The 23,340-nt window shown below is 43.7% G+C and overlaps 1 protein-coding gene across 3 annotated transcripts; it reads left to right on the top strand.

The window, feature by feature from the left end:
- Positions 1-15,069: 15,069 nt before the first annotated feature.
- On the top strand, positions 15,070-22,372 carry LOC144165272 (uncharacterized). Of its 3 annotated transcripts, none has more exons than XM_077695403.1 (5): positions 15,070-15,470; positions 15,582-15,724; positions 17,192-17,326; positions 18,246-18,364; positions 21,081-22,372. In XM_077695403.1, exons 1-5 carry the CDS (start codon positions 15,260-15,262, stop codon positions 21,133-21,135), a joined length of 663 nt encoding a protein of 220 aa, XP_077551529.1. In that variant the 5' UTR covers positions 15,070-15,259; the 3' UTR covers positions 21,136-22,372. The 3 variants fall into 3 exon arrangements, with proteins under 3 accessions (XP_077551529.1, XP_077551528.1, XP_077551527.1); XM_077695402.1 differs by having other exon boundaries at positions 21,077-22,372; XM_077695401.1 differs by having other exon boundaries at positions 21,058-22,372.
- The last annotated feature ends 968 nt before the right edge of the window (positions 22,373-23,340 follow it).

The following is a 23,340-nucleotide window of genomic DNA, read 5'->3' as shown; positions in this document are numbered from 1 at the left end:
CCGGCACAGGATGTGTTTTAAGTGGGGAAGAAGAATGGACCAGTTTAATTGCTAACATGAGACAAACAACCGTCAAGGCATGTTATGTATGCTTAAAATCAGCTAATTGAAAAGTGCTGATATAAATTTGTTGTTTCAAAATTTCCTGTTCTTGAACTTTTTCTTTAACATTTCACTTTCCTTGGGCTCTTTTTTTGTTTTTAAATTTTAAAGAGAACCCGGGTCAATGCAGTCCGCGCAAAATCCGGTCAACGTTCTACGTAAGTCTACAATATTTTATTTTTATGCTAAACCAATGGTTAACTATGTTGCTCTAAAACCCCACCTTTATGTCGCGCAAACTATGGATGAGTGCTCGAACACTTGTTTGCATAATCTTTTTTGAAGAATCCCCGAAGCAACATTTTTCACGGCCTTTGCTCCCAAGCATGCGAATATCACATGCGGGCATTTGTTTATGACTCAACCGAGAGGTGAAGGTGGGGACGGGACCTGCGAACGATGGGATTCTATCTACGATGTGTTCCTCGTAAATGTTATGTTTGCAGATCATCTTTGAGAGCTTTTCAGTACTTCTGTAACTAAACAGAGCCCTTCTTGCCCAAGACGCCCAACGAATGCATCAGGCTATAGAGGAGACAGCATTTCCCGCCAGATATGTCGAGCGTAGTGTCAGTAGATACGGCATTATTCTACAGTCACTGAGACATGCAAGTAAGTAACGGCAGCTATTTTCAGGTTTATCAGTGTTGCAAAATTGCCGAATCAATTGCCTTGCCATTAACTTCGACTGGTTCATTTGTTAACAACACTACGGAAGATACAAAAAAGTTCATGTTTGGACACACTTCTGCTGCTGAAAGGCTGTAACACAGGCTATCTTTGAATCGCCATTCGCAACGACGCCAGTCGCGTGCAGCCGCATAGCATGGAGGACAAGCTAAGCCTACCAGAGTTGACACCCTAAAACGCATAAAAACAAAATGACGGCACCCATAAACATCCGCAGTGCCAATAATGTTATGTAAGGCGAATTGACGAATGTTCATGGCGAAGGGACGACACAATAGGAGAAAAGTGGGCCAAACTTTGTACGCTTATCTAGTAAGCCTAGCCGATCGCAAGCCACAAGCCCGTGGTGACGACGAGAAACATTTGATACCCTCCTCTATCACCATTTGTGGTGGTTTCAAACAGCTTTAATGTACATCCACTTTCGCAGGGCAGGTTGGCCACCAATTTTTATTTATGATTTTAATGGTTTTGTAAGAGTAGTGCATCGCCTAGTGCCTGCATTTGCACGGTGGTACAACAAGGTTTTAGCGAGATGTAGTGGTCAGATGTAGGCCCCCGAAAAACTCGGGCGGAGAGTGTGAGGGACAGTGCAAAGGTAATAGACTTTGTCCAGTTTAGCACTTGACGTGGTTTAAAGCGCCAACGCAATGCAGGCGTTGAGGTGCGCCGCAGTGGAGGGCTCCGGAATAATTTTTACTACCTTGGGATCTTTAACGTGCGGCAAAATGTCGTGTACATGGGCGTTTTTGCTTTTAGCAGAAAAGCGGCCGCCGCGACAAAGAATCGAATCCGCGTGCTCGTGCTGAGCAGCAAAACGCTTTAGCCCCGGATCTACCTCGGCGGGTCTTATGCCCTTGTCTCTTTTTTTGCGATACCAAGGACACCATCGTAACTGCAAATAACATGAATATCATCAGCAGATGTAGTTTTAACATAGCTTTCTTGAATTGCAACAAAAATGTTTGAGGCATAAGCGAAAAGCAAAGCTTTTAAGGGGACAACTTGGACTACAAACGAATGAACGTCTACTTCTACCTTTTCTAACGTTCTACTTATAACGTTCCCCTGTTTAACGTTCTACCTAAAATTTTTGTTGATATCATGTATGCTGAGCGATTCGCTTGGGACAGTTTTACACGTGGTAATATAAGATAATCCAACAGTCACGTGTTCAAGGATAGGGAGAGGATCTGATGCGCGACGTGACCAAACAAATTTTGAAAGTCTAAAGGGTGAAGCGCCGCCGTCCTCTAAGCGCTTCAACGCACTGGACGTTCAAGGCATGTTGAACGTATGAATGTTGTACTTTTACCTGTGCGAAGAGACGAAGCTGTGACTGCTAAACTGAGTGTGCATAAATTCATAACTACTACACGCATGCGCAAGGTTTCTTAATATGCGTTTTCGATAGCCAAGGGCGTGGTTGTTCTTTGGTGGTTTGTATCTCTGGTTTAGCATTGCTGTCTGTGAACAGGAATTTAGAGTTTTATTTGAACATCCCCAGAGATGTCTTTAGGTTCCTCTATAATCCCAACAGTGGCTCGACATGCCAGTATTGACCTTCTACAGATGGCTGCAAACGTTTGCACGGCAGGTCATGTATTTGTCTCAAGAACAGGTCATAGCCCAGCCCATTCCATCTTTCGGGTCACTACAGTTTCTTTTGTGGCATTTCTTCGCTTGTATGCGTAGCTCATTTCGGTCATAGACGGTGCTTAACACTTAGACAAGAAAAAGAATAGAACAAGGTGATAAACCGAAGCACCTCGCTATGCATGAAATGCAGCTCACTGGTTCCCAATTAAATTGAGATACACGCAGAGCAAAATAAATGTGCGCGTGTCATATCTTCGCAGCTATTTGTTTTTCAGAAAGCGGCCTCCCAATGTGTGCCGTGGTACGAGGACATTTTATTATTGGTTCGCTTCAAACTAGTTTTGAAGCACAATAAAAAAATAATTGCACGAACGTAAACCAAGTGTTTTATAAATCACTTTAAACCATGAGGAGAGAAAATCTTGCCCTCTAACACGCCAGACCACAAATGCTCACATACGTCGATCCAAATGCACAAAACACTTATTTGGAACTCCCGCTCCCCCTTCGTACTGGCACGGCTCTCACACTGAGCGTAACCTTTGTCCCGTACCCTCGCGGGGACAGAAATACGTACAGGTGCAGGATTGTCCACAGAAGTCTCCTACTTAGCTATACTTTTACGTACAATATATCAAACCATAAAGCCGTAAATGACGCTCCGAAAACAGGTGCGCACCTTAAATAAAAGAAGGAAGACAACGTCCGCTCAGATAGTCCGTTGTAACTTTTCTCAGTCCGCAAAAAAACCATAATCTTTTTAACACCACAGCGGCCAAATCTTCTTCAGTGCTGAATTCATTGGCGATGAGGATGCGGTCCGGTAAGATGAGAAAAAGTATTCTTGATGTCGGAGAGGGGTACAGCATTTCTCGCAGTACACCGTCTCCTGTGCTAGAAATACTCACCCATAAGTTTTCTTCAAAACAAAAATTCTATCGTGGTGTCCTAGCTATCCATTTTTACCAGACTTGATGTTCACAATCTCCGTAAACACCGGTGAAGATACACCGAATAGAAGCGGAACGTTTTCGTGGCATCACGGCACTACACAATTACACTGACAGAGAGAGAAGAGAGTTTATTGTCATTTCTTTTAAGACGAATGCACCCTGCGGAAATGTCCGGTATCTTCACCGCATCAGACGGTGGTCAGGAACCCGTGCTCCCTGGCGGTGTCCTCTACCAGTTGGATGACAGCAGCTTGTATCACGGGGAGAGCTGAGCAATGTGGCCTCCCACTGCTCCCTACATCTTAACTATATTGCTTGTTCAAAGGCCTGTGGTTTATTGGGACATTGCCAGACGTACGTTGTAGTGTGGCTGCTGAGATGTTGCACCCCTTGCATCTGGGCATGTACCTATCCGAATAGCTGCGGCGACAAAGGGCTGGGTGAGGGAACATAGTTGATTGCAACCTCTGCCAAGCAACTGTTTGGCATTTGGTAAGCACAGTGTAGGCAGCAGGTATATTCAGTCGGATCAGCCTATACTGCTGAGTAATCACTCGGTAAGTTGCATGTCTCTCCCCCCGCCCCCTCACAGACGGCACGTTGTCGGATTCGAATTCAGCCTGGTTCATGTATCCCCGTGCTGCTTCATGTGCCATCTCGTTGCCCGGGAGAGACGAGTGAGCTCGGGTTCATACCAGGGGTATGTGCCTTGAAACTCGGGTCATTTTGGCGGCAGTGGCGGATGTCCTACCGCACGCATGGTTTCGTAGGGCGGCCTTGGATTCCGAGATGATGAAGTAGCCTGCGTTGCTGTAATTGCAAGAGCTATGGCCACCTGTTTACCCGTTTCTGGGTTGGACGTAGGGATTGAGCAATATGAGTTTGCAGTTCCCGGCTGATCTACCACCACGGCCACTATCGCAGCTTGGCCAGGGTAGTCCCGCGTGTTGACATAGCTAACCGCTAGGTTTGAATTGTACTGCTTGGAAGCGTCTTCGCAAGGGCAAGCCATCGGTCTTGATGGTACTCCGAATGCATGTTTCTAGGCAGTGGGGCTACAAATATTTTTTCTCGTAGGTGCGCTTCAATGACGTCTTTGGTTCCATTCGGTTCCGCGAAAGGTAGGTGCAGCGACTCCAGAATGGCCCGCCCATTCATGGTCCCCGTCAGCCTGTTGTACTAGGCAATGCGTTGCGCTTATATAAGTTCATCCAACGTGTTTGAACGCCCATCTTTAGTAATTTTCTGTGGAAGCAGCCATTGAAATGCCTACAGCCACTTTTGTGGCTTTGCCAATAATTCGGTCCATTTTCTCTTTGCTTTCTTGAGTTTCACAAACGAAGTAACGTAGGTTATTGTGCTGATGATAAAGGTTTGAACTAACCGGAGGAGATTGTGTTCCTTGATACCACGGTCTTTATTGGCTACCCGGGCAATGAGTCTGCCCGTTTGTACAGATACGTTGTGCAGGGCCTGTATAATAACTGTGTTGGTTCCTTTCACATGTATTTTAAGCCTTATAATTAGTATGCATTTATTTCAGGGTATTGGGCTGCCCTGCAGCAGGAGTTCGATGTTGGGGTCATGTCTTTGTCTCCTGCCGTGTTTAGCGGGATTGTAGAAGAGAACTTCCGATTTTTCTGGAGGACATGCGAGGCCTCTTTGGGTTACGGAATCTTTTGACGTGCAGCGGCTGCTTGCAGGCATTCTTTTATGTTTTTATCGCTGCCTCCTACGGTCCAAATTGTGATGTCATCAGCATAAATGCTGTGGCTTTGTCATAGTAAAACAGGTAGTTTAATAATTGCCACATTGAAAAGAAAGGGACGTAAGACCGAGCCCTGCTGTGTTCCGCGACTGACCAAGCGTATGCGGTCCGACTGGAGGCCTTTTACGCTTAGTTATGTGGTTCGTTGCGCTAGTAAATCCGCGATATACTTACAGCCTTCTTGCCCACGTGAAGGTCGCTCAAGTTGTGGTGAGAAGCGCTATGTTGCACGCAGTAAAAAGCTTTGGTAAGGTCTAACGCCATGATCGCTCGAGTGTCTAGTGGGAAACCAGCTGAGTTATCGATGATTTGATGCAGTAACTAGAGCATAACGTCTTGTGAAAGTAAAACCTCTCGTGTACTGTTTAGCCCAAAATGGATAAAATTTTAATAACTACGGCAAGCAGGGCAACACGTGAAGTGGGGCAACAAAACAAATTTTTTGTCGCTAACAATTTAATATTGATTGTGCTCTAATAAATCAGTACGTCACGCTGGTTTCTTAGGCGCTTAAACGCATTTAGTTGAAAATATTACGCTGTAAACCGCTGTCCCACAAAATAACGCAGCAGCCTTTACATTACATGGCATTGGAAACTCGAATGCTAAGTGACCAATGTAAAAAATTACCATCACTTCCTAAAGAAAGTTGGCCGAAGCGCTAAATCTAAAAGTGCGTCCAACGTTCACTGATAGTGTGTCAAATGGTTCGTCAAACCTCCAAATACCCAAATAGCAATCAAAGAACAAACCTGGATTTCACATATTAGGTAAACACACCCCCGTACGATCTCAACCTACACCGATATGTGAATTCTGATATAAAGCAATACCATTGCACTCATTGTTCGCGGTTGAAGCGTGTGCCGTTTTTATCTAGCACCAAACCGTTTTTTTTGCAGACTTTCAAGTGCCCGTTCTGACGCACTTGACGCTCGGTTTTCCGCAACCACTGTGCGTCTAGATACATCAGCAAAGCTTTCAAGTCGACCAACCTGTCTATAGGGCAATTAAGTATATTTTTGACAGAACCAATCGGTCCCACTGAGAAAATGTTTGTTTTAAAAAGCGCAGCCTCCCAATGAGCAAACAGCTGGGATATACTACAAAACTATCGGGATGTAAGCGGCCGTACCATGCAATCCGGTTGCTCTTTGTAATCGAATTCTGTTTGCTGTATAGCAACAACTCCAGGATTATTCCAACGAATAATCAACAGCTGCTATAGTTGGCTTTCTGCGCTTTGTCTTCTCACATTTAGCCTGGCCACGCGCATTGGCACCTGTCAGTTTGATGCCACGTCAGCCTGTGCGCGAGCAGATGCTCCGTAAATCGGCTGCCTTAAAACACCAAAAACACACCAATGCTGACCTTTGTCAAGGTCGTTTTACAATGTGTTCGATAACTGCTGATGCAACCAGGTACACAAATAGTTTTGCGATACTTGGGACACCGTTTGACATCAATGTTAGTTCATTTACTTATTGATACTGCAGGCCAATATTTAGGCCAAGGCAAGAGGGGCACAAATGCAAAAACGAATAAGCAAAACAAGACTAGCATCGTCACAGACAATGCAACAATGCAGAAGCTACATCAAATACATCAAACTACTTCACACAATACAATAAAAGACGAACTCCCCAAACAACGACGATTATAATACGCAGCCGCTGAGGTTGAGCGGCGAGCGCTCACTGGCGGGTTTGTCATTTTGCGAGGTTCTTAAAGCGATAGCTGACAACACATCACTTTGTTCGTAATCTCGCATATGCTGAAACCAGTCATGATATCTTCCCACACCGCAGATATCTTTTGCGCAAACATCAGAGACGGAATGATAATATCAGTAGTTTAAATCACCTCTAGAGGTACAAGCAGACATCCATGCCATCATGCATAGACATTACGCACGAATGTAAAATCACAAGGAAGACCTGAGATTGCCATCAGTGGCTATATTGTTGGCAGTGGGAAGCAGGAAAACAAGGAGTAGCGCCTGGATTCTGTATTTTATACTTTTCGACTCACATGTTCCCACTACCTCAGGCCACGACCTACATGAGACAAATTGCGTCGCAGTTGAATCTTCTGAACAAGGAATTTGTAGTATTATTGGTCGAACGTAAGGAACTATTGGAAATACCCATACGAAGAAGTAGAAGCTTTGGAGTTGCTCCGCACAGCCTCTATCTCGCGGAGAAAGAAATTCTGCAGCATTTTCTCATTCTAAGTCTGCGTTACAAACCATGGGATACTAAAGTAAAGGCTATTAGTGTCCGATTAAGAGACGAGTTGTTCAATCACTTTTTGTCACAAAAATGCTCCTGTATTTTTTAACTTTCTGAGTGACTTTCCCGTAACTCATTTTCCAGAGCTTGGAGATAACATGTCCGCTTTCATTGCATGACAGAAAATGGGCACACAAGACGGATGAAAGGCTTCTAATAACCAAGTGTTTCTTTGCAGGTGAGGGTGGCGGAGAGCTGTACTAAAACGTGCCCGAATGGGACAAATGCGACACTAGAAGATGGCATACAGTGCGCGGTAAGCAATATTTTAGTTGCTCACTAAGACCACTATATTTTGTGATACTTACAAATGTTTTTATTTAAGGGATGCCGTTTATTTCTTTGATATCCTAATTGTGTGGTACCTACCAAACTACGAAAAACCTTCAACAGCTTGAAAGCGTTTCTGCAAAGGGTACTTTATTCTTTATTTTCTAAATTTCAAAAGGTTTCATACAAAACACTGGCACGCTCAGGCTCGTTTATCTGAAAGGTTGAAAATGTGTCAGCAAAAATTACAAACAAGGGCGTCTTTATGCCCCTAAAAGTTATTTTAAATACCAAAGTTAAAACATTTTCTTAAAAAATGGCGCAGTATATGCTCCGTTCGAAATGTCGACAAAAGACGATAGTCAACGGGAGCCCCTGGCAAATCTTTCGCTTTCCCGCTCATCTCTCACGTTTTTCCTCTCACCGTGTTGTTTCGCAAAATGGTTTCTGCTGAAAAGCTTGAGGTTTGCTCAAGTGTATTTAAATTTACCGGGTTCCGCTGCTCCAACTGCGGTATCTGTATGTCACCGCTGCCGTACGTTGGAGACATGCGTGAATCGAGGCGCCCTACTACAACGTTCATAAAACCACGTTCCCCACTCCACAAGCGTTCCAAGTGGAACGTGGATCCCAACCAGTGGAACCTGTAGGTGCTCTTGCCGTTTTATTTCTTTGATGCCACCAAGAGCCATAGTAGCGCGTGCAAGAGCAGGCGAAAGTCCTCTACCGTTGATGTAGTATTTCGTTCGCTATCGCAAAAGCCGAGCATCCATGAATTTCTTAATAAAGGAACACTGCAAATATTACTTGCGTATTGGTTTTAAGCATTAAATTGTCACGAAGCCAAAGACGACGCCGCTGTCCCCAAGGGAACCAAGTTTATTGGATAAAACTTGTGCTCCCCTAACAACTCAAACAATACAGGCGGAGAAGCAGTAGTCAACAAAGTGACGTGCGAAGGCGAGCGCGACGATTCGAATGCGGCGGCATCTGCTCTGTGATAGTTTATCACTCGGCGCGAGGGTTTCTCGACCAGTCCAAGTGTATCCAGAACACTGTAGATCAACGAAGATTATTCTAGGCTGTTGACGTTAGTTGGGAAAGCTCTCCCTATCAGAAGAGATAACATATGCGTCTCAGAAAGAAAGAACGGAACACGCTCACGCAGACCAGCGCAACCGGGCGCAAAAGCAAAAGACAAATAAACAAACCCAATCCAAGGTTCGCGGCAGTACCCCCCCCCCCTATAAGAGTGCATCGACCCGATCCTCACATAGGCGACAGTCTGAACAAATAAAGAATAAAAGTCCATCCCCGTTCGTACACTCTTAATCTGGTTCCACGTAAGATCCACTTAGTAACTGGAACTTTTTTGCAAAAAAGTTCCAGTTATATAATTGGAACCGTGATCCACATATTAAGTGGAACAGTGCCCCACATATTTTTGCAACTAAATTATGTGGATCGGTGTTCCAAATAAAAGTATGCGGATCACTGTTCCAAATAAAAGGGTAGTTTAAGTTACTGGAACATTGATCCATGTAAAATGATTTTGGAATTTATCCGGTGCGCCGTTCCAGGTACCTTCAGACCAGCTGTTTATATAAAACGGTGTTCCTATAGGCATTGGGAAGCTGTCTATGGGACTCCACTTCTCCAATATTTCTGCTTTCCTGTCGGTATACACCGAGGTCATATGCCAGGCTGGTGGATGCATTGGTATCAGCAGGAAACCGCAAGCACCATTTTAACACAGCCTTGATATATGACCCGCAGTGATACCAACAAATGGAAAGCAGAAACCACCGCAGCAGTGTGGTCCCTGACAGTTCCCAACAGTTGCCTATCGGAGCACAGTTCTATATAAAAGTTGGTCTGAGGCACCTAGAGCGGCACACCCTCTTTGGCTTCACCCGCAGAATCCTGTGCTGGGTTTCAGCTGCATATAAAAGAAACAATATACTTGCATTAAAATACGCACGAAACAAACTACTATGACTCACACACTGCTTTTCAACATACTATACAACTTTATTGGGTGTTAGTATTCATACATTCCAGATTTGAATAGCTGTCTATTTTAAATTGCACAGAAAATGACCAACGTACAAGGAATAAATACCATAACGATAACACTAGGCTCCAAGTGGCATTTTCACATATTCACTTTTACTCAAAAACATGGTTAATAAAGACGGTATTAGGGCCGACCGCTTCATAAATAAATAGACGTGTGCGTCTACCGCGGCACTGACACAGACATTATACAACAGTGAGCATCAAATATGCTGTCTTATCAGAAAAACCAAGGTAATTCAAAGGCGGCATTACTCATTGCGCTTGCCACACTGTGTTTACGCATAACTGTTTGGGAAAATGCAGTTTGCTATTAAATTGTAGGGAAAGGCCTAAAAACAAGCCATACACGGTTGTATTATCACAAACCTACAACAGTGCAGTGCAAGAGTTTAGGAAAACAACGCTCGAGCCAAGATTAACGATGAAACATTTTGACACGAGAGGTCACATGCGGCAGTATGCCACAATTAAAACATGATTATTAAAGATGGTAGTTTCCTGACACCAGACGTAAGTGTAATATCAAGCTATTTGTAGGCAAAATAGACTTTATGAGCGTCCTGAAAAGGCCTTTGACTTAAGGCACGTTACTTGACCAAACAATTTGTAGTTGTTTAAAATAATTCATCCCAGGAAATCTCACAAAAGCTAGCGTGAATCTTATATAATTTTGCAAACCAGGTAGCTGGAAGCATGTTACACATAATAAAATTTAACAAGCAGACTAATTATATACGTCATCAATTCAAGCGGGAACAAGTCAGACATCCTTAAGAAGCAAACAAGCCAGCGTTGAATCATACAGGGGACCAGTTTTACAAAGCAGACTTGAAGCATTTTTTCCAGCCTCAACGTTTTACCTTAGGTAAAATTTACAGTTGCGTGCTATAAAAACCCTCCTGTCTTGCTGTCAGTGTAATTGTGACCAAATCCCTGCATCTGCCAAGCAAGAAATGCAACTTTGTTCAAAGGAGAGTACTTGTTCAAGCCAAATAAGCACATTTTAAATTCTTCTACGGCATGGGTGTCAGCTCACTTACAGTACTAAAATTTATCAATGAAGGCACAAGCCATCTGCGTAAATAAGCACAGTCACTTTTGCATCAGCAGCAGCACTGCCACGAAAAAAAATCTCATGAGCTACACTTGAATAATAGGACGTTACAATGCGGTGCCATGAACTACATTAACACCCACTATAGATTCAAAGACAGCCTGCGCATTGTGCCAATGATGAAAAATAAGGCACGACTTCAGTGTTCAGTTGACATAAAACTTGCATGTGCCCGTAACTTAAACCTCTTCATCTGATTTTACCCCCTTCATGCCTTTCATCTGACCTCCTTCATGCCTTTCAAGAGATACTTTAACCTCTACCAATAATTTAAAATCCCAAGTAGAGCTGAACACTTCAAGTATTTCAACAAAGACTCCAACTTAAATGACACCAGGCCACTGTCAAACTTATCATGCTTTCCAAGAACTCCCTGCAAAAGTCCCAAGAACTCTTCAAAGGCACACAACCATAAGAACATGATGACACGATGAAAAAGATGACATATGCGGCGAAGAAGATGACCACATCCTGAAGTGACAATGCAGGCGGCGAATCCGTGATATGTTTCTTGCGGGCAATATTGATGGCGCCAGTCCCTTCTCTCAGAATAACCGGGCCTCGAGAAGACACACTGCTCACCTCATGTACCTTCAAGGAAACAAGAATATTTTGTTACATGGTTGCTTTAAATGAGTGGGTTGCTAAGACCCTTTCATAACACAGTAATTGATTTAAAATCAGTGATTTCTTCCGTTTTTTTCTGGGAGTGCTGCTAAAGGTGAAAGTGCGCTAAACAATATCACCATAGACAATCAATGAAATTGCCCTGATTCTGGAAAGTATCCCACCTTGCTGCCTCAGTATCCTTTAGTCCAACTAACGTGCTAAATTCCAGCAGAGGTTTCGTTTATTAATCAAATAATAATTACTATAATCACCTTTCGGCATTATATTTTACACACCTTCTCTCTGCAAAAAATGTTCTATGTAATGTATAATGTGCTCCCTAGAATGCTATAGTGAGGCTGGCTTAATATAACTTACAGCTAAACGATGTTTCTACCGCAAAGAAATAAATGGCCACTCATAGGAAATCATAAATATCGCACTGTGGCAGAAATTTTTGGGGGAATTAGTTCCACCTAAAATATTTCCCTCTCGATATGTATTACCTCCATGGTTCGTAGTGGTATGAAGCAGAAGTTGAGCTGACTAATGCTGAACTAGGCTGTTGCACAATTTTCTTATAAATCACAACTATAGCACATTTTTTTGCAGACGACACTTTCTGTGCTCTAAACAATTCCCTTAAAAAATTACCCCTTATTTAACCACCTGTCAAAATCCAATGCAAGCATTACTCATGCTACGGCTGTATTTGGGAGTATTATTGGTGCTAAGGGCGTATTAAAAGCGGGAAATTTAAATCGTCATTTGCCACCGTATTGTTGTAGCAGCAACCACGTTGGGCGTGTCCGTGGTGCTGGCAAATCACAGCAACAACTTTCAAGGTGTAAAAGCTATATATTTGCCAAAACTTAAATACAAAAGTGTTTTTTTTTTGGCCACTGTTGGAGCATCCGTTATAGGCAGAATGTGAACATGTCGCGGGTTTGATTCCCGGCCGCGGCGGCAGCTTTTCTGATGGAGGCGAAAAGCAAAAACGCCCGTGTGTACGAGATTTCGGCGCACGATAAAGATCCCCAGGTGGTCGAAATTAATCCGGAGCCCTCCACTACGGCGCGCCTCATCGCCTGCGTTGCGTCGGCGCGTTAAACCCCCACAATCAATCAATCAGAATGTGAACACAATGGCCAATATTGGCGTTCACGATAACTTGTTAACAGTGAGATTTTATTAGGATGAACAGCCCCAGAAATTGAGTCCCGCAAAAACAAAATGCTAGCTTACCCAACCAAAATTAAGACCCGGGTGTTTCTGCCAGGGACGTCTCAAAGTGCACTTCCAGGAAAGTTTCGCTAACGTGTTCTGAAAAGCTCCTACTGTCACCTTGAGCCACAGGCCAAGCTGTCACTGAAAAGAAGTTCAAGTTTCAAACCATTAGTTACAAAGAAACTACCTAAAACGCGCCATGAAAGACCCAAAAATGGCAGTGCGTAGTTACTTGTAGAATGCAATGATTTCATCCCATGCAAGAGCTTTAATGTGTTGCCGTCTGATGATATACTTCCAAGAAGGGGTCCAAATACAATTAAAATGGTCATATGCATTCCTTGTACAGCTGTTTTAGGTCTATCTTCGCCCTATTGCCTAGAAAATAAACTACAAAAATATCAGAGAATAAATTTATGCCTTGCTTTACCCAGGGAGCACGAGAAAATATTGAACAATGTCTGATTCGTTCCACGAAAGTCGAATGTCTTTTTTACAGCGGAAGCCCTGGTAATCTTTTCTTGCTAAACAATTTGAGATACAAAAATATTTGAACATACTTTAAGCTCACCTGTCCTTGGTCTATGCGAACTGGTGAATATCTGCACAATATTCACGACTCAAAAGGTACTCTTTTGTGGCTTATGAGCTCCACAGGGCATTCATAATCCGCCGCACTCTCCCCGACGACCCTTCAGCATGCCGAAGATGTCTTCAGCCAGTAATGCCACAGCCATGACTTCGCAGGAGCATGTAAAGAATGGAAATAATTTGTTTTCATTTTTTTTTTGCAGAGAAACAAAAACATTTGTCACAACCTATCAGTGGAGGGCCAAATGTCTCCACAGTCAGCCACAGACTCTTTCTGAACAGGTCATAGAGTATGAATACAGAATGTAGCAATCTGCTTTTGCAGTATAATTTCTACGTTCAAAGGAGAACAAAAATGCATTAATGTTTGGTGCACCTCATGATTCAACAACTTTGCACCTGAGCGCTTCGAAAATTATTCCAACTCTCTAGCTGCCACAGACATTGATAGCATAAAATGGCAGGAATGAATTATTTTTAAACTTACTTTGTGACGTTAAAACTTCTAATAGTCCACACGTGAGCTTTATGGGTAATTATTCTGAGGTCTCAGGTTACCACTGACATTGACAGCATAGAAACGGCTCCACACTTCCTCCGTGTTTCCACCTGACTTCCCCTCCACAAAAGGAACGTTTTGTTACTACGCTGCTGCTCAGACAACCACTTTCCCTTGCATTTCACTACACGTCAGGGAGCCAACTAAAGTTGACTAGTGTAAATAGACCATCTGAATTCATCGAATGCATTGTAAGAAACGGGGAACAACTACACACAGAGCACAGATAAACGTAAGCAGTGCTGCCGCCAACGTCTTGAACGCACATCAACATTAGGCGGAATAGCGTGATTAGCACAGTAAATGTATGGCTCTCAGAAGACAACACAACGCAATTAACACGGAAGTTTGAAAATACCGATAAGGCTAAAGACAGACGCTCCGACAAACAAGCCGTGCAGTGTGTGCGCGCGAGACAATAGCGTGCGACTAACCCGAGAAGATTCAGTGCCGCTGACAGGTACAGCAACGGTCAATATACAACTAAGCAACACCACACCATAAGGGGACATGCAGACTCGAGAAATGCGCGCACCAGCAACTTTCTAAATAGCACTAGCTAACGTATGCAGTCAGAAATGTCAAGCCGACTCCGACCCACAAACACACAAGCTTAAGTGAATAACGGCCGCAAACGTTTCTCGCATCGAACAGGCAGCGGAGCGGCACGGTTATCGGACGCAGTGATGAACAAGTCAATGAACAACAACCGTTACCAGAACATAAATAAGCAGCACTGACCTTTTTTGCGCCTCCCGGCAAAACTTCACTTCGTCGAACAGTAAATACAGCCCGAGGACATGAAGAAATCCGCAGTTTCACGCCACAACCAAACTGGTAACCGTTCCCGCCAGTCTGACCGACAGTTCATTTAGTACATCAGGCGCATAAGGCGAGCAATCAAGAAAACCGGTATAGAAGGCCACTGGTGGCGCTGCATGCGGACGAACAAAAACTAGCTTGCAAAAACGTTGAGATGTAGGGGCGCTGCTGTCGTTAAACGTGTTCACGCAGTCCCGTTTTTCCCTCATCGTCGTTGTACCCGTTGCCGTCCCACTATACTATGTATCAACGCAGGGAGACGTTTTTCGGCGTGCACATGAGGGCGAAGGTAGGGTGGCTAGAATGGCCACCCTACCTTCTAGAATGGCCACCCTACTATTCTAGCCACCTTAGCGAAGGCGTGGCCATGACGTGTGACGTCACGAGCTTTTTTTTTTGCTGCGAGTTGTGTTATATTTTTGTTTCCTGATTTTGTTTCTTTTTTTCTCGCGCACGTTTGTGCTTTTTTCTTTGCTGCGAGTTGCTTTATATTGTTGCTTCCCTTTTTGTTTTTTGTTTTGCTGTTTGTCCCGAAGAGCAGCGCTTACGGGCGTGCGTTCATTCGGTCGCAAGCGAGCGCTAGCTATGGCTGAGGAGCCGTGCGCGGCTTCTGCCGAACAACTTGCCGAGGAAGAACAACTTGTGCGGCGATACCTAAAAGAAGCAAGGAAAGCGGATGGGGGCTGGACCGGATACCTCGACAGCGAGGATGCGCTGAAGGAGTTTGAACGAGACCTTGCGCGCACAAATGTATCTTTTCAGACAGAACTGTCAACTGCCTTTGATGTTGAGAAAAGTGAGTATGTTCAGTTTCCCAATTAATTGCCATCTGATCGTTTACATGAAGCAACTATACTATATCTCAGAGCTGCGGCCCCATAGCGCTAACTCTGTTCCGTTATTTTAGCTGGACGACTTCTGTTCAGCGCCAAGCAGAAAGGCTGCATACTTCCGATCGAGCTCGAGTGCCCATTCAGGATCCTCAGCAAGCGCACCAAAGGTTGTGTGTTCGGCCGAGAGCGTCACAATGTCCACTGCGAGAAACCTGTGGTAAGTGCAGCTGTGTGTTTATGTATCTTGCATGTATGTACGCCATATCCAGTTATTTAGCCCACAGTTCGTCACTGTACAGTTGTCCTGGTCATCAATGTTGTGAAATCACAGCTGCAAAATTTCACCAACCTTTTTTTTTCTGCAGCTTCAAATTCAAGGTCATTTGATTTCAATCGGAAATATGGGAAGGACAGAAAAAAGCTAATTAGGTCAGCTTCGAACAAAATGCACAACTAATCCAAAAGCCAAAAGTGATCGAATGTTGCAAGATATGCTTAGCATATTTTTACAACGAAGCGAGATATGGTGAACCCGGCCCCAGTTTCCATCCCGTTGAAGCGCTGCTCCGCTCCTATCACCACCGGCATCACCGATGCCTGCATGGCGTTGTGCTGCTGAGCACGCGGGTTCGATTCCCGGCCATGGCGGCTGCTGTTCTGATGGAGGAGAAAAGCAAAAACGCCCGTCGTTTTGAGATTTTGGCGCACGCTAAAGATCCCCAGGTGGCCAAAATTAATCCGGAGCCCTCCACTATGGCGAGGTACAAGAGCGAAAACTGAAAGAGTGTCGACACGGATCTGCAGAAGCAGGAAAGTCGCTATCGCCAAATATGCTGCTGCCGTGGTTGTCGCCTCAAGTCCCACCACATCGAGTAGCTGGGAATTTTTTCTCTCTGGTGAACAGCAACTTAAGTGCTTGGAATGTCGACATGAGGCAATAATTCTTGTTCAGCTTGAAGGGCTTTCAGAGCGACATTATTGCCGATGTATTTTACGTCTAAGGAAGCGCACATCGGCCTGTCGCAGGTGCACGCATGCATGGTTTGGGTGTGGAGGGAGAAAGGGGGCGTGCACGCGCAGCTAGCTGGCTTCATGCCCTCACCGATAACACGCCCTTTGTGCTGGTAGATTTAAACGTGGACGTCTCATGACCCAGTGCGACCTGCCTGCTTTCCTCCGTGGTCGAGCATTTTGGGTTGGTTTGCTACGACGCGGGAGGGAAACAAACAGCCAAATATGTTTGTCTGCTAAAATGAGTTCCCTTCAGCTAATTGGCTAGTAGGTATGCTTAATTGAACATTACAAACAAACTTGTTTTGAATCGTACACTCCTTGGGTTCAAGAAAAAGATTGCTAAAAACCACAACAGAAAAACGAAGAACGACAAGACAAGCTCTGGCTCGTTGTCCTTCGTTTTTCTGTCGTGGTTTCTAGCGCTTTTTCTGGAAGCGCTATACACCAACTAGCCCAGAAGCATAATTTACTGAAGCACTTCTTGGGTACTGCGCCCAGCTTCGCTGGTCATTTTTCTTCACGGAGTAGGTTTTTTTTGCTGCATTTCTTTCCTTCTACTTTCCTTTGTTTACACTGGAACATGGGGTTAAAAAGCAAGGTGAAAAGCAAAAAAATACTTTTGCATGTAACTCGGCGTGGCTATAACCTGCTCGCTTTCATCTTTTTCAAGGTGCAGGACAGTGCTACTGGTGACTGGGATTGTGAGACCTTCGCTAAAAGAAAAAGGAAGGTCCAAGGCACAAAGAAAAAGGGATGTACTGCAAGGATGCACATCAAAACAATTGAAATGTTTCCAGACTACAAGGTAAGTGTGTTACAAAGTAATTATATGTGGCTTAACAGCGTCAAGTTACATTGAAGCATCACTAGTTTGTTCGCATACAGAGCAACATTTATCTACAGATTAAACAATAATTAAACAGACTGAACATATAGTAAAACATTATGTGCACTTTGGTATCATGAACGACAGCACACTTATTCAATCATGGAACCACATAAGCGAATTGCACATAGGACGAAGTTTGGATTTTAAGACGTCATTTACCATCCTGAAATGACATAATTGAACCCTTGAAATGAAAAGCCAGCGCTGCTATCAAAAATTAGATTGTTTAATCAATGAGGTTACTGACACGCTTAGTTGTATTCCTGCTAGATCTATTGCAATCAATACCAGACATTGTAGTTCGCATGCCATTGTAGGATACCACACGGTCTCGTCAGGGCCAAAGTTCTATGCCTGTCTTCCCTGTTCCGTGCCCATCATGTCCCATCCAGTGCCGTCTTATCCTTTTAGATGAAATTGATGGTATCCTGGTTGTCAGTTTTCACTCATCACTATTTTTAGGGGGTGGCAACATACGGGGACATACTTTTGAATAAATATTTGAAGTGCCTGCTAGGGCTTTGTAAGACTGCACTATTTAATAAATGAAATGAAGAGTTGGGTGAGGGTGATCTTTTGAGGGGGTTGTGCCACTCTGTATATTACAGTACTTTGTGAAATCAGGTTTGACACCATCTTCTCTTACCAGGGTAGGGCTCTTAATGCACTACAATCAATGGCTTATGGTAGCAGCCCGAAATGTGCTTGTAAAGTTTACATATTCTTAAAATCTAATTTGCCCAGTTTTGCAAGTACTGAGGTATATCTGTGTATATATGTCTCAAACATGTCATTATGTGCGTAGGTTTCAAGGTTTTCTTGATTTACATTGCAGATTGAGCTTCCTCCAGAGTCCTCTGCCTACAAGAGGAAAGTGGCCTCGAAAGCTACGCTGGCACATTTGGAGAGGGCACTGAGCTCAGGCGATGAATCAGTCACACGTCAGGTGCGGGTGTACGTGAGTTTTTCGTCTATGATTGGCCACACTGCTCACAAGTTTGGAATGGCACTGGGCTATGGGCAGCCTATGAACCCTGAGCTGTCAGCGAAGATCAACCTGTTTGTTCAGCAGGGCACCACCTCAGTTAGTCAAGTCCAGAAATGCCTGCGGTTTTACGTTGAGCATGTCCTGTTTGCAGACAAGCCTAACCCCCCACCCTCATGCAGAGCTTTTTATCCAACTAGAGAGGACATACGGTCACACATACAGTCATGTATCCGCAAAGACAGATACAGTTCTGTGGACCAGGTCAATGCAGGCAGGCTGGTCGAGGAGCTACAAGAAAAGGACCCCGCAGGAAAATACTTTTTCCAGCCCTACAAGAACCAGAGACAGCACGAAACACTTGCACCAGATGCCGACGAGGACGACATACTTGAGGGCATGGCAAATAAATGCGAACAAACATTGATGTTTTGTATGCAAACTGCATTCATGAAGATGGCGATGGAGAAGTACTCGGGTGATGTCGTGTGCCTGGATGCAACAAACAAAACTACCGACTATTCACTCCCCCTGTTTTTTCTTGTGGTGAAAACACCAACTGGCTACGTGATTGTAGGTGTGTTCATCGTTCAATTCGAAACGTCGGAGTGCATTTCGGCAGCCCTCGAGATTTTCAGATCATGGTGCCCTAATTTCAATCCAAAGTATTGGATGATCGATTATTCCCAAGCGGAAATTAATGCCATAAATTCAACTTTTCCAAGAGGCAAGATAGCACTGTGCGATTTTCACAGAGAGCAAGCTTGGGACCGGTGGCTCAGGAAAAAAGAAAATGGCACTGACCGAGACCAGGCATTGTTGTATTTGCGTCAGTTGGCCAGAGCCCGCACTGCCGAAGAATTCACCGCAGCGGTCACACAAATGAAGGGCAGCGACCTGTGGGCTACCAGCCCTGCCTTTCAGAGCTACGTAGAAGGCCACTGGCTCCCTGTGAGTGCAATGTGGGCAGCCTGCTTCAGGCCTGGCCTATGTGTTACGACCAACAATGGCACTGAGGCCCAAAACAAAATGCTCAAGGAGCACTATCTCAAGTCAGAAAGTGGCCGACGCAGCTTGACTGGCCTCATCCAGACCCTGAGGACATTTCTATTAGACAGGGAACAGCACTTCCATAGAGAAAATTTGAAGGTTTCATCTGAATACAGGCTGTATCATGATGCAGTGCCAGAGTACTTGCATAACCGACCACGTAGCGTGGTGCTTCACATCATGAGCAGGCTTGCTGCAGCTGGTGACATCGACCAGAAATCTGTGACGCCAGGACCCCGTCAAGGCACTTTCCATGTGAAAAGTTCTAGCTCTGAGGAAGTTTCTCATTGTGTAGATTTTGCCGCACCAAGCTGCACCTGCCATGATTTTAGAAAGCACGGGCTTCCATGCAAGCATTTTTGTGCCATCTTTTTGCGTGATAAGGACTGGGGTTTCGATAAGCTTCCCGAAGGGTATCGAAATGGACCTTTAATGGCTCTTGATGATCACGTCATGGCAGAAAGCCATGGGTCCGAGGAGCATGACACTGGTGATGCTAGCAATAATTACGTAGACACTGCAATCACCAGTGAGACTTTTGAAAGTGTGCCAGATTTGGAAAGGGCATCTTCTTCCAGTGTGGGCGCAATCAAATCAAAAGTACTGAGGGAATTTGATAAAGCAAAAAATCTGGCTTACTACTGCACAGACAGCAAAATTTTAGAGAATGTACTCGAACAGCTGCAAGGATGCTCTGCACAGCTTCAGTTGGGCACTCGAGCAAGTGAAGGCCTAAATTTGAGAGGCTCACCAACAAAAGGTTGTTCAGGAACAAAGCGCAGACATAGCCACCATAAAAAACCTGATGATGTGTCAGAACTGAAAAGATCCACTCCAGCAAACAAAGAACACTGGAGATCCAAGGGGCGTGTCGGTAGCAAAGCTGAGATGCTGCGAAAAACATACAACAAAGCTCCGTAAGGTGAAAAATAGTGTCTCCATTTCTTTTAAATTAATAGCCAAGTGGAATGATGTCATGACTGCAGTGCTATGTACATTACTGCCTTGTATAATTCTTTTATTGCTGCAGCTGATTTCGCAGTACAGTGTTTTCATGGAACTGTTAGATATTTTTGTTTCTGTTGTTTTAGTCATTTCCATCTGTGGATTTTTAACTACTTCTGGTTTGTGAAACAAGTGATATGACTGTGTGTGCCTATCCAACTGTTCTAATTTATCTCACTGGTACAACCTAAGTATCTATCCTGCTTCAAAATGTGATTGGCATCCATCACTCTATAAGAAAGGAGGAGTTTTTATTAATAATTTACCTTCCTCTATCAATCGCTGCAGCATGCGTTCTTCTAACAGGCATTGAAATATTCATCTAGTTATGTTGTGCTTCTGTTAAGATGTAATTCACTTCTCTCATATGAATGTGTGATGTATTATTATTGCTAGTAGTACTATTTCAGCCCAGTAGTATAGTGGTGCTCTTATGCAGTCTTGGCAGTAATGAAATTACAATAATTAAATTACTTTTTGCTGTAATGAGTAATGTAATGAATTACTTTTGACTGCTGGTAATTTAGGAATGTAATAAATTACTTCAGGCCAGTAATTTCATGAAAATTACTAATTACTTTCACAATTACTTTTGACTACAATATAGCCTGTCCGCTTCTCTTAAGGCAGAAGAAATGGACTTCAAGATCAGGAGGACCGGGCCCATTCAGTCGTCAAGCAATGAACTCGAGTGTTGGAGGAGCAGCGGCATCGCTGATCTTACTGTTTTCGAAGGGTGCCCGAAAATAAAAAAAGTTCATTATGTTCAACACAACCTGGCGCTCATCCGCACCAGCGGAGCATCTTTTTAACATGGCAAACAACACTGTCGTACAAACGGGGACACCTTTCCAATGCCCACTTTGACTCGAAGCTTCTTCTGAGATGTAATAAAGATATCTAACATATCAATGTATAGCGCTGTAAAGAAACTGTACATAAGTTGGCGCATAATCAAAGCTTTTTTTTTTTTTGAGATTGCAGTTTATATGTATATGAGAGTAAATAAGTGTATATGAGTTGGTAGTGTATGAGTGAAGAATTTTTTTGTAGTAATTTCATTACTTTGGAAAAGTAATAGTAATGTAATGTCATTACTTTCGGCCACCTGTAATTTGTAATGTAATTTACATTTTAGAAAATTCTAGAAAAGTAATGAGTAATGTAATTTAGTTACTTTTTATAGGTAATTTTGCCATCTCTGCTCTTATGTTCGTATGCTTTGTGTGTGGGATAAGGATGACGCTCAGACATGTTGTTGAACTGCCTAGACTGTTCACCAATACACACTTTTTGTCGGATAAAAATGAAATTATTTGTAATTAGTGAAGCCTTGTTCAATAAGTAGCCTCATTCTCAGCATACAATGTTCGATCTACATTGTTGATGTATTTAATGTTACCTGCTATCATTTGTACAATGTGTTTTTAAATTATTTGTCTTGTATTTTTGTACTAGTAATCAAATTCTTTGTGCGAATGTAAGTTGTGAATTTTTATTTGTGCCTGAATAAAATGCCATGTGTTGTGTGATTTAGTTTTTTGTTCATGAAGTTGCAATGGGCTGCATTATGATGACCTTTACCCTAAGATAACTTCAAAATTGTTATTAAAAATAGAATGAATTAAACATTAGACAGCTTCATTTTTACCAACGTTGGCGATATTATACATTACCTTAAAGAACCTAAGTTGCAGAAACAAGTAGAACGGTTCATCACGTACGTTATCATGAATACAAAAATTCCCCTCACGGCAGCAGCAGCCACTCAATAACAAATTGTCAAAGCAATGAAAACAAGTACAAGTGCCTTATCCAATTGTTCTTGGAACATATCAATCGTGAATGATGAAACAGGTGGGGTGGAGCTTGTCTGAGCATTTTTATGAACCAAACAGAAAGGCATGCTAGGTACGTTTAAATCTAAAATAAATAATGTGCTATGCAGAACATAGCACATTATTTAAAAGGGTGACAGTGAGCTCCAGCTCTTAACAATATTAACCAGATTACATAGAGACAAGATTTGATTTAGTTTTTATTTTAATAAACTATTGTCATACCAGTAGTCAGAATTCGCTTCATGAGGGCACACAAAACTGTTACCATCTGCGTATATTTATAATGCGAGAACCATGGGCAAAATTGTCTGCAGCTACTGTTGCAATCGGCTACACGACCTGTTGGGCAGTAATCTTTCATTGACTGGTGGTCGCGCTTGCCCGAGCGGCATTCCGAAGGCGTATGCAGTCATTCATGTAGAGCGGCATGCACGGTCTTCTTTCACTTCCCAGGTGCATATATGCTTTTAACTACAGCTATTTATAAAAAATACGTCGTCAGAATGAGTTTTCATGAAATCATTGCGCTTTTTCTACAACGAGCAATCAATAAATGCAGCAGACATTGCGACCTCCAAGGCACCACGAAGTCGCGCACGGCACCACGGCATACTTAGCAGTTTCTCTTTCCGTTCCAGTGTAGCTAGAACACTGTACCTTACATCATGTTAGCCAACGGCGTTGTTTTATGTTAGCACAGTCCACGGCGCATCCTCCGAACAAGGCCCAGTTCGCACAAACGCAACGCGTGCGTGCGCGGGGAAGAAACAAAAAAGAAGGGAAACAAAAATATAACGCGACTCGCAGCAAAAAAAAAAAAAGTTCGTGACGTCACACGTAATGGCCACGCCTTCGCCCTCATGCGCACGCCGGAAAACGTCTCCCATCAACGCAAGCGACGCTGCCTTGCGGCTGTCAACGCATGCGCACGGCATGCCGCACTGAAGTGGCGGTCGTTTCGTAATGGTTTCGGCCAACTTTTTCTTCCTCCTTGCCTTGGGCGATGCACGCCGTGGCCAGTGACCAGTCCGCGGAAGAGATCACAAGCT

Source organism: Haemaphysalis longicornis, unplaced genomic scaffold, assembly GCF_048455015.1.
Source record: "Haemaphysalis longicornis isolate Haplotype H1 unplaced genomic scaffold, Haemaphysalis longicornis Haplotype H1 scaffold_14, whole genome shotgun sequence".
Lineage (NCBI taxonomy): Eukaryota > Metazoa > Arthropoda > Arachnida > Ixodida > Ixodidae > Haemaphysalis > Haemaphysalis longicornis.
This window is presented reverse-complemented; position numbering and strand designations above follow the sequence as displayed.

Coding starts and splice junctions, on each gene's coding strand:
- LOC144165272 (XM_077695401.1), top strand. CDS start 15,260: ATGGCTGAGGAGCCGTGCGCGGCTTCTGCCGAACAACTTGCCGAGGAA. Junction 15,725..17,191: donor TCCACTGCGAGAAACCTGTG/GTAAGTGCAGCT, acceptor ATCTTTTTCAAG/GTGCAGGACAGTGCTACTGG. Junction 17,327..18,245: donor AAATGTTTCCAGACTACAAG/GTAAGTGTGTTA, acceptor TTTACATTGCAG/ATTGAGCTTCCTCCAGAGTC.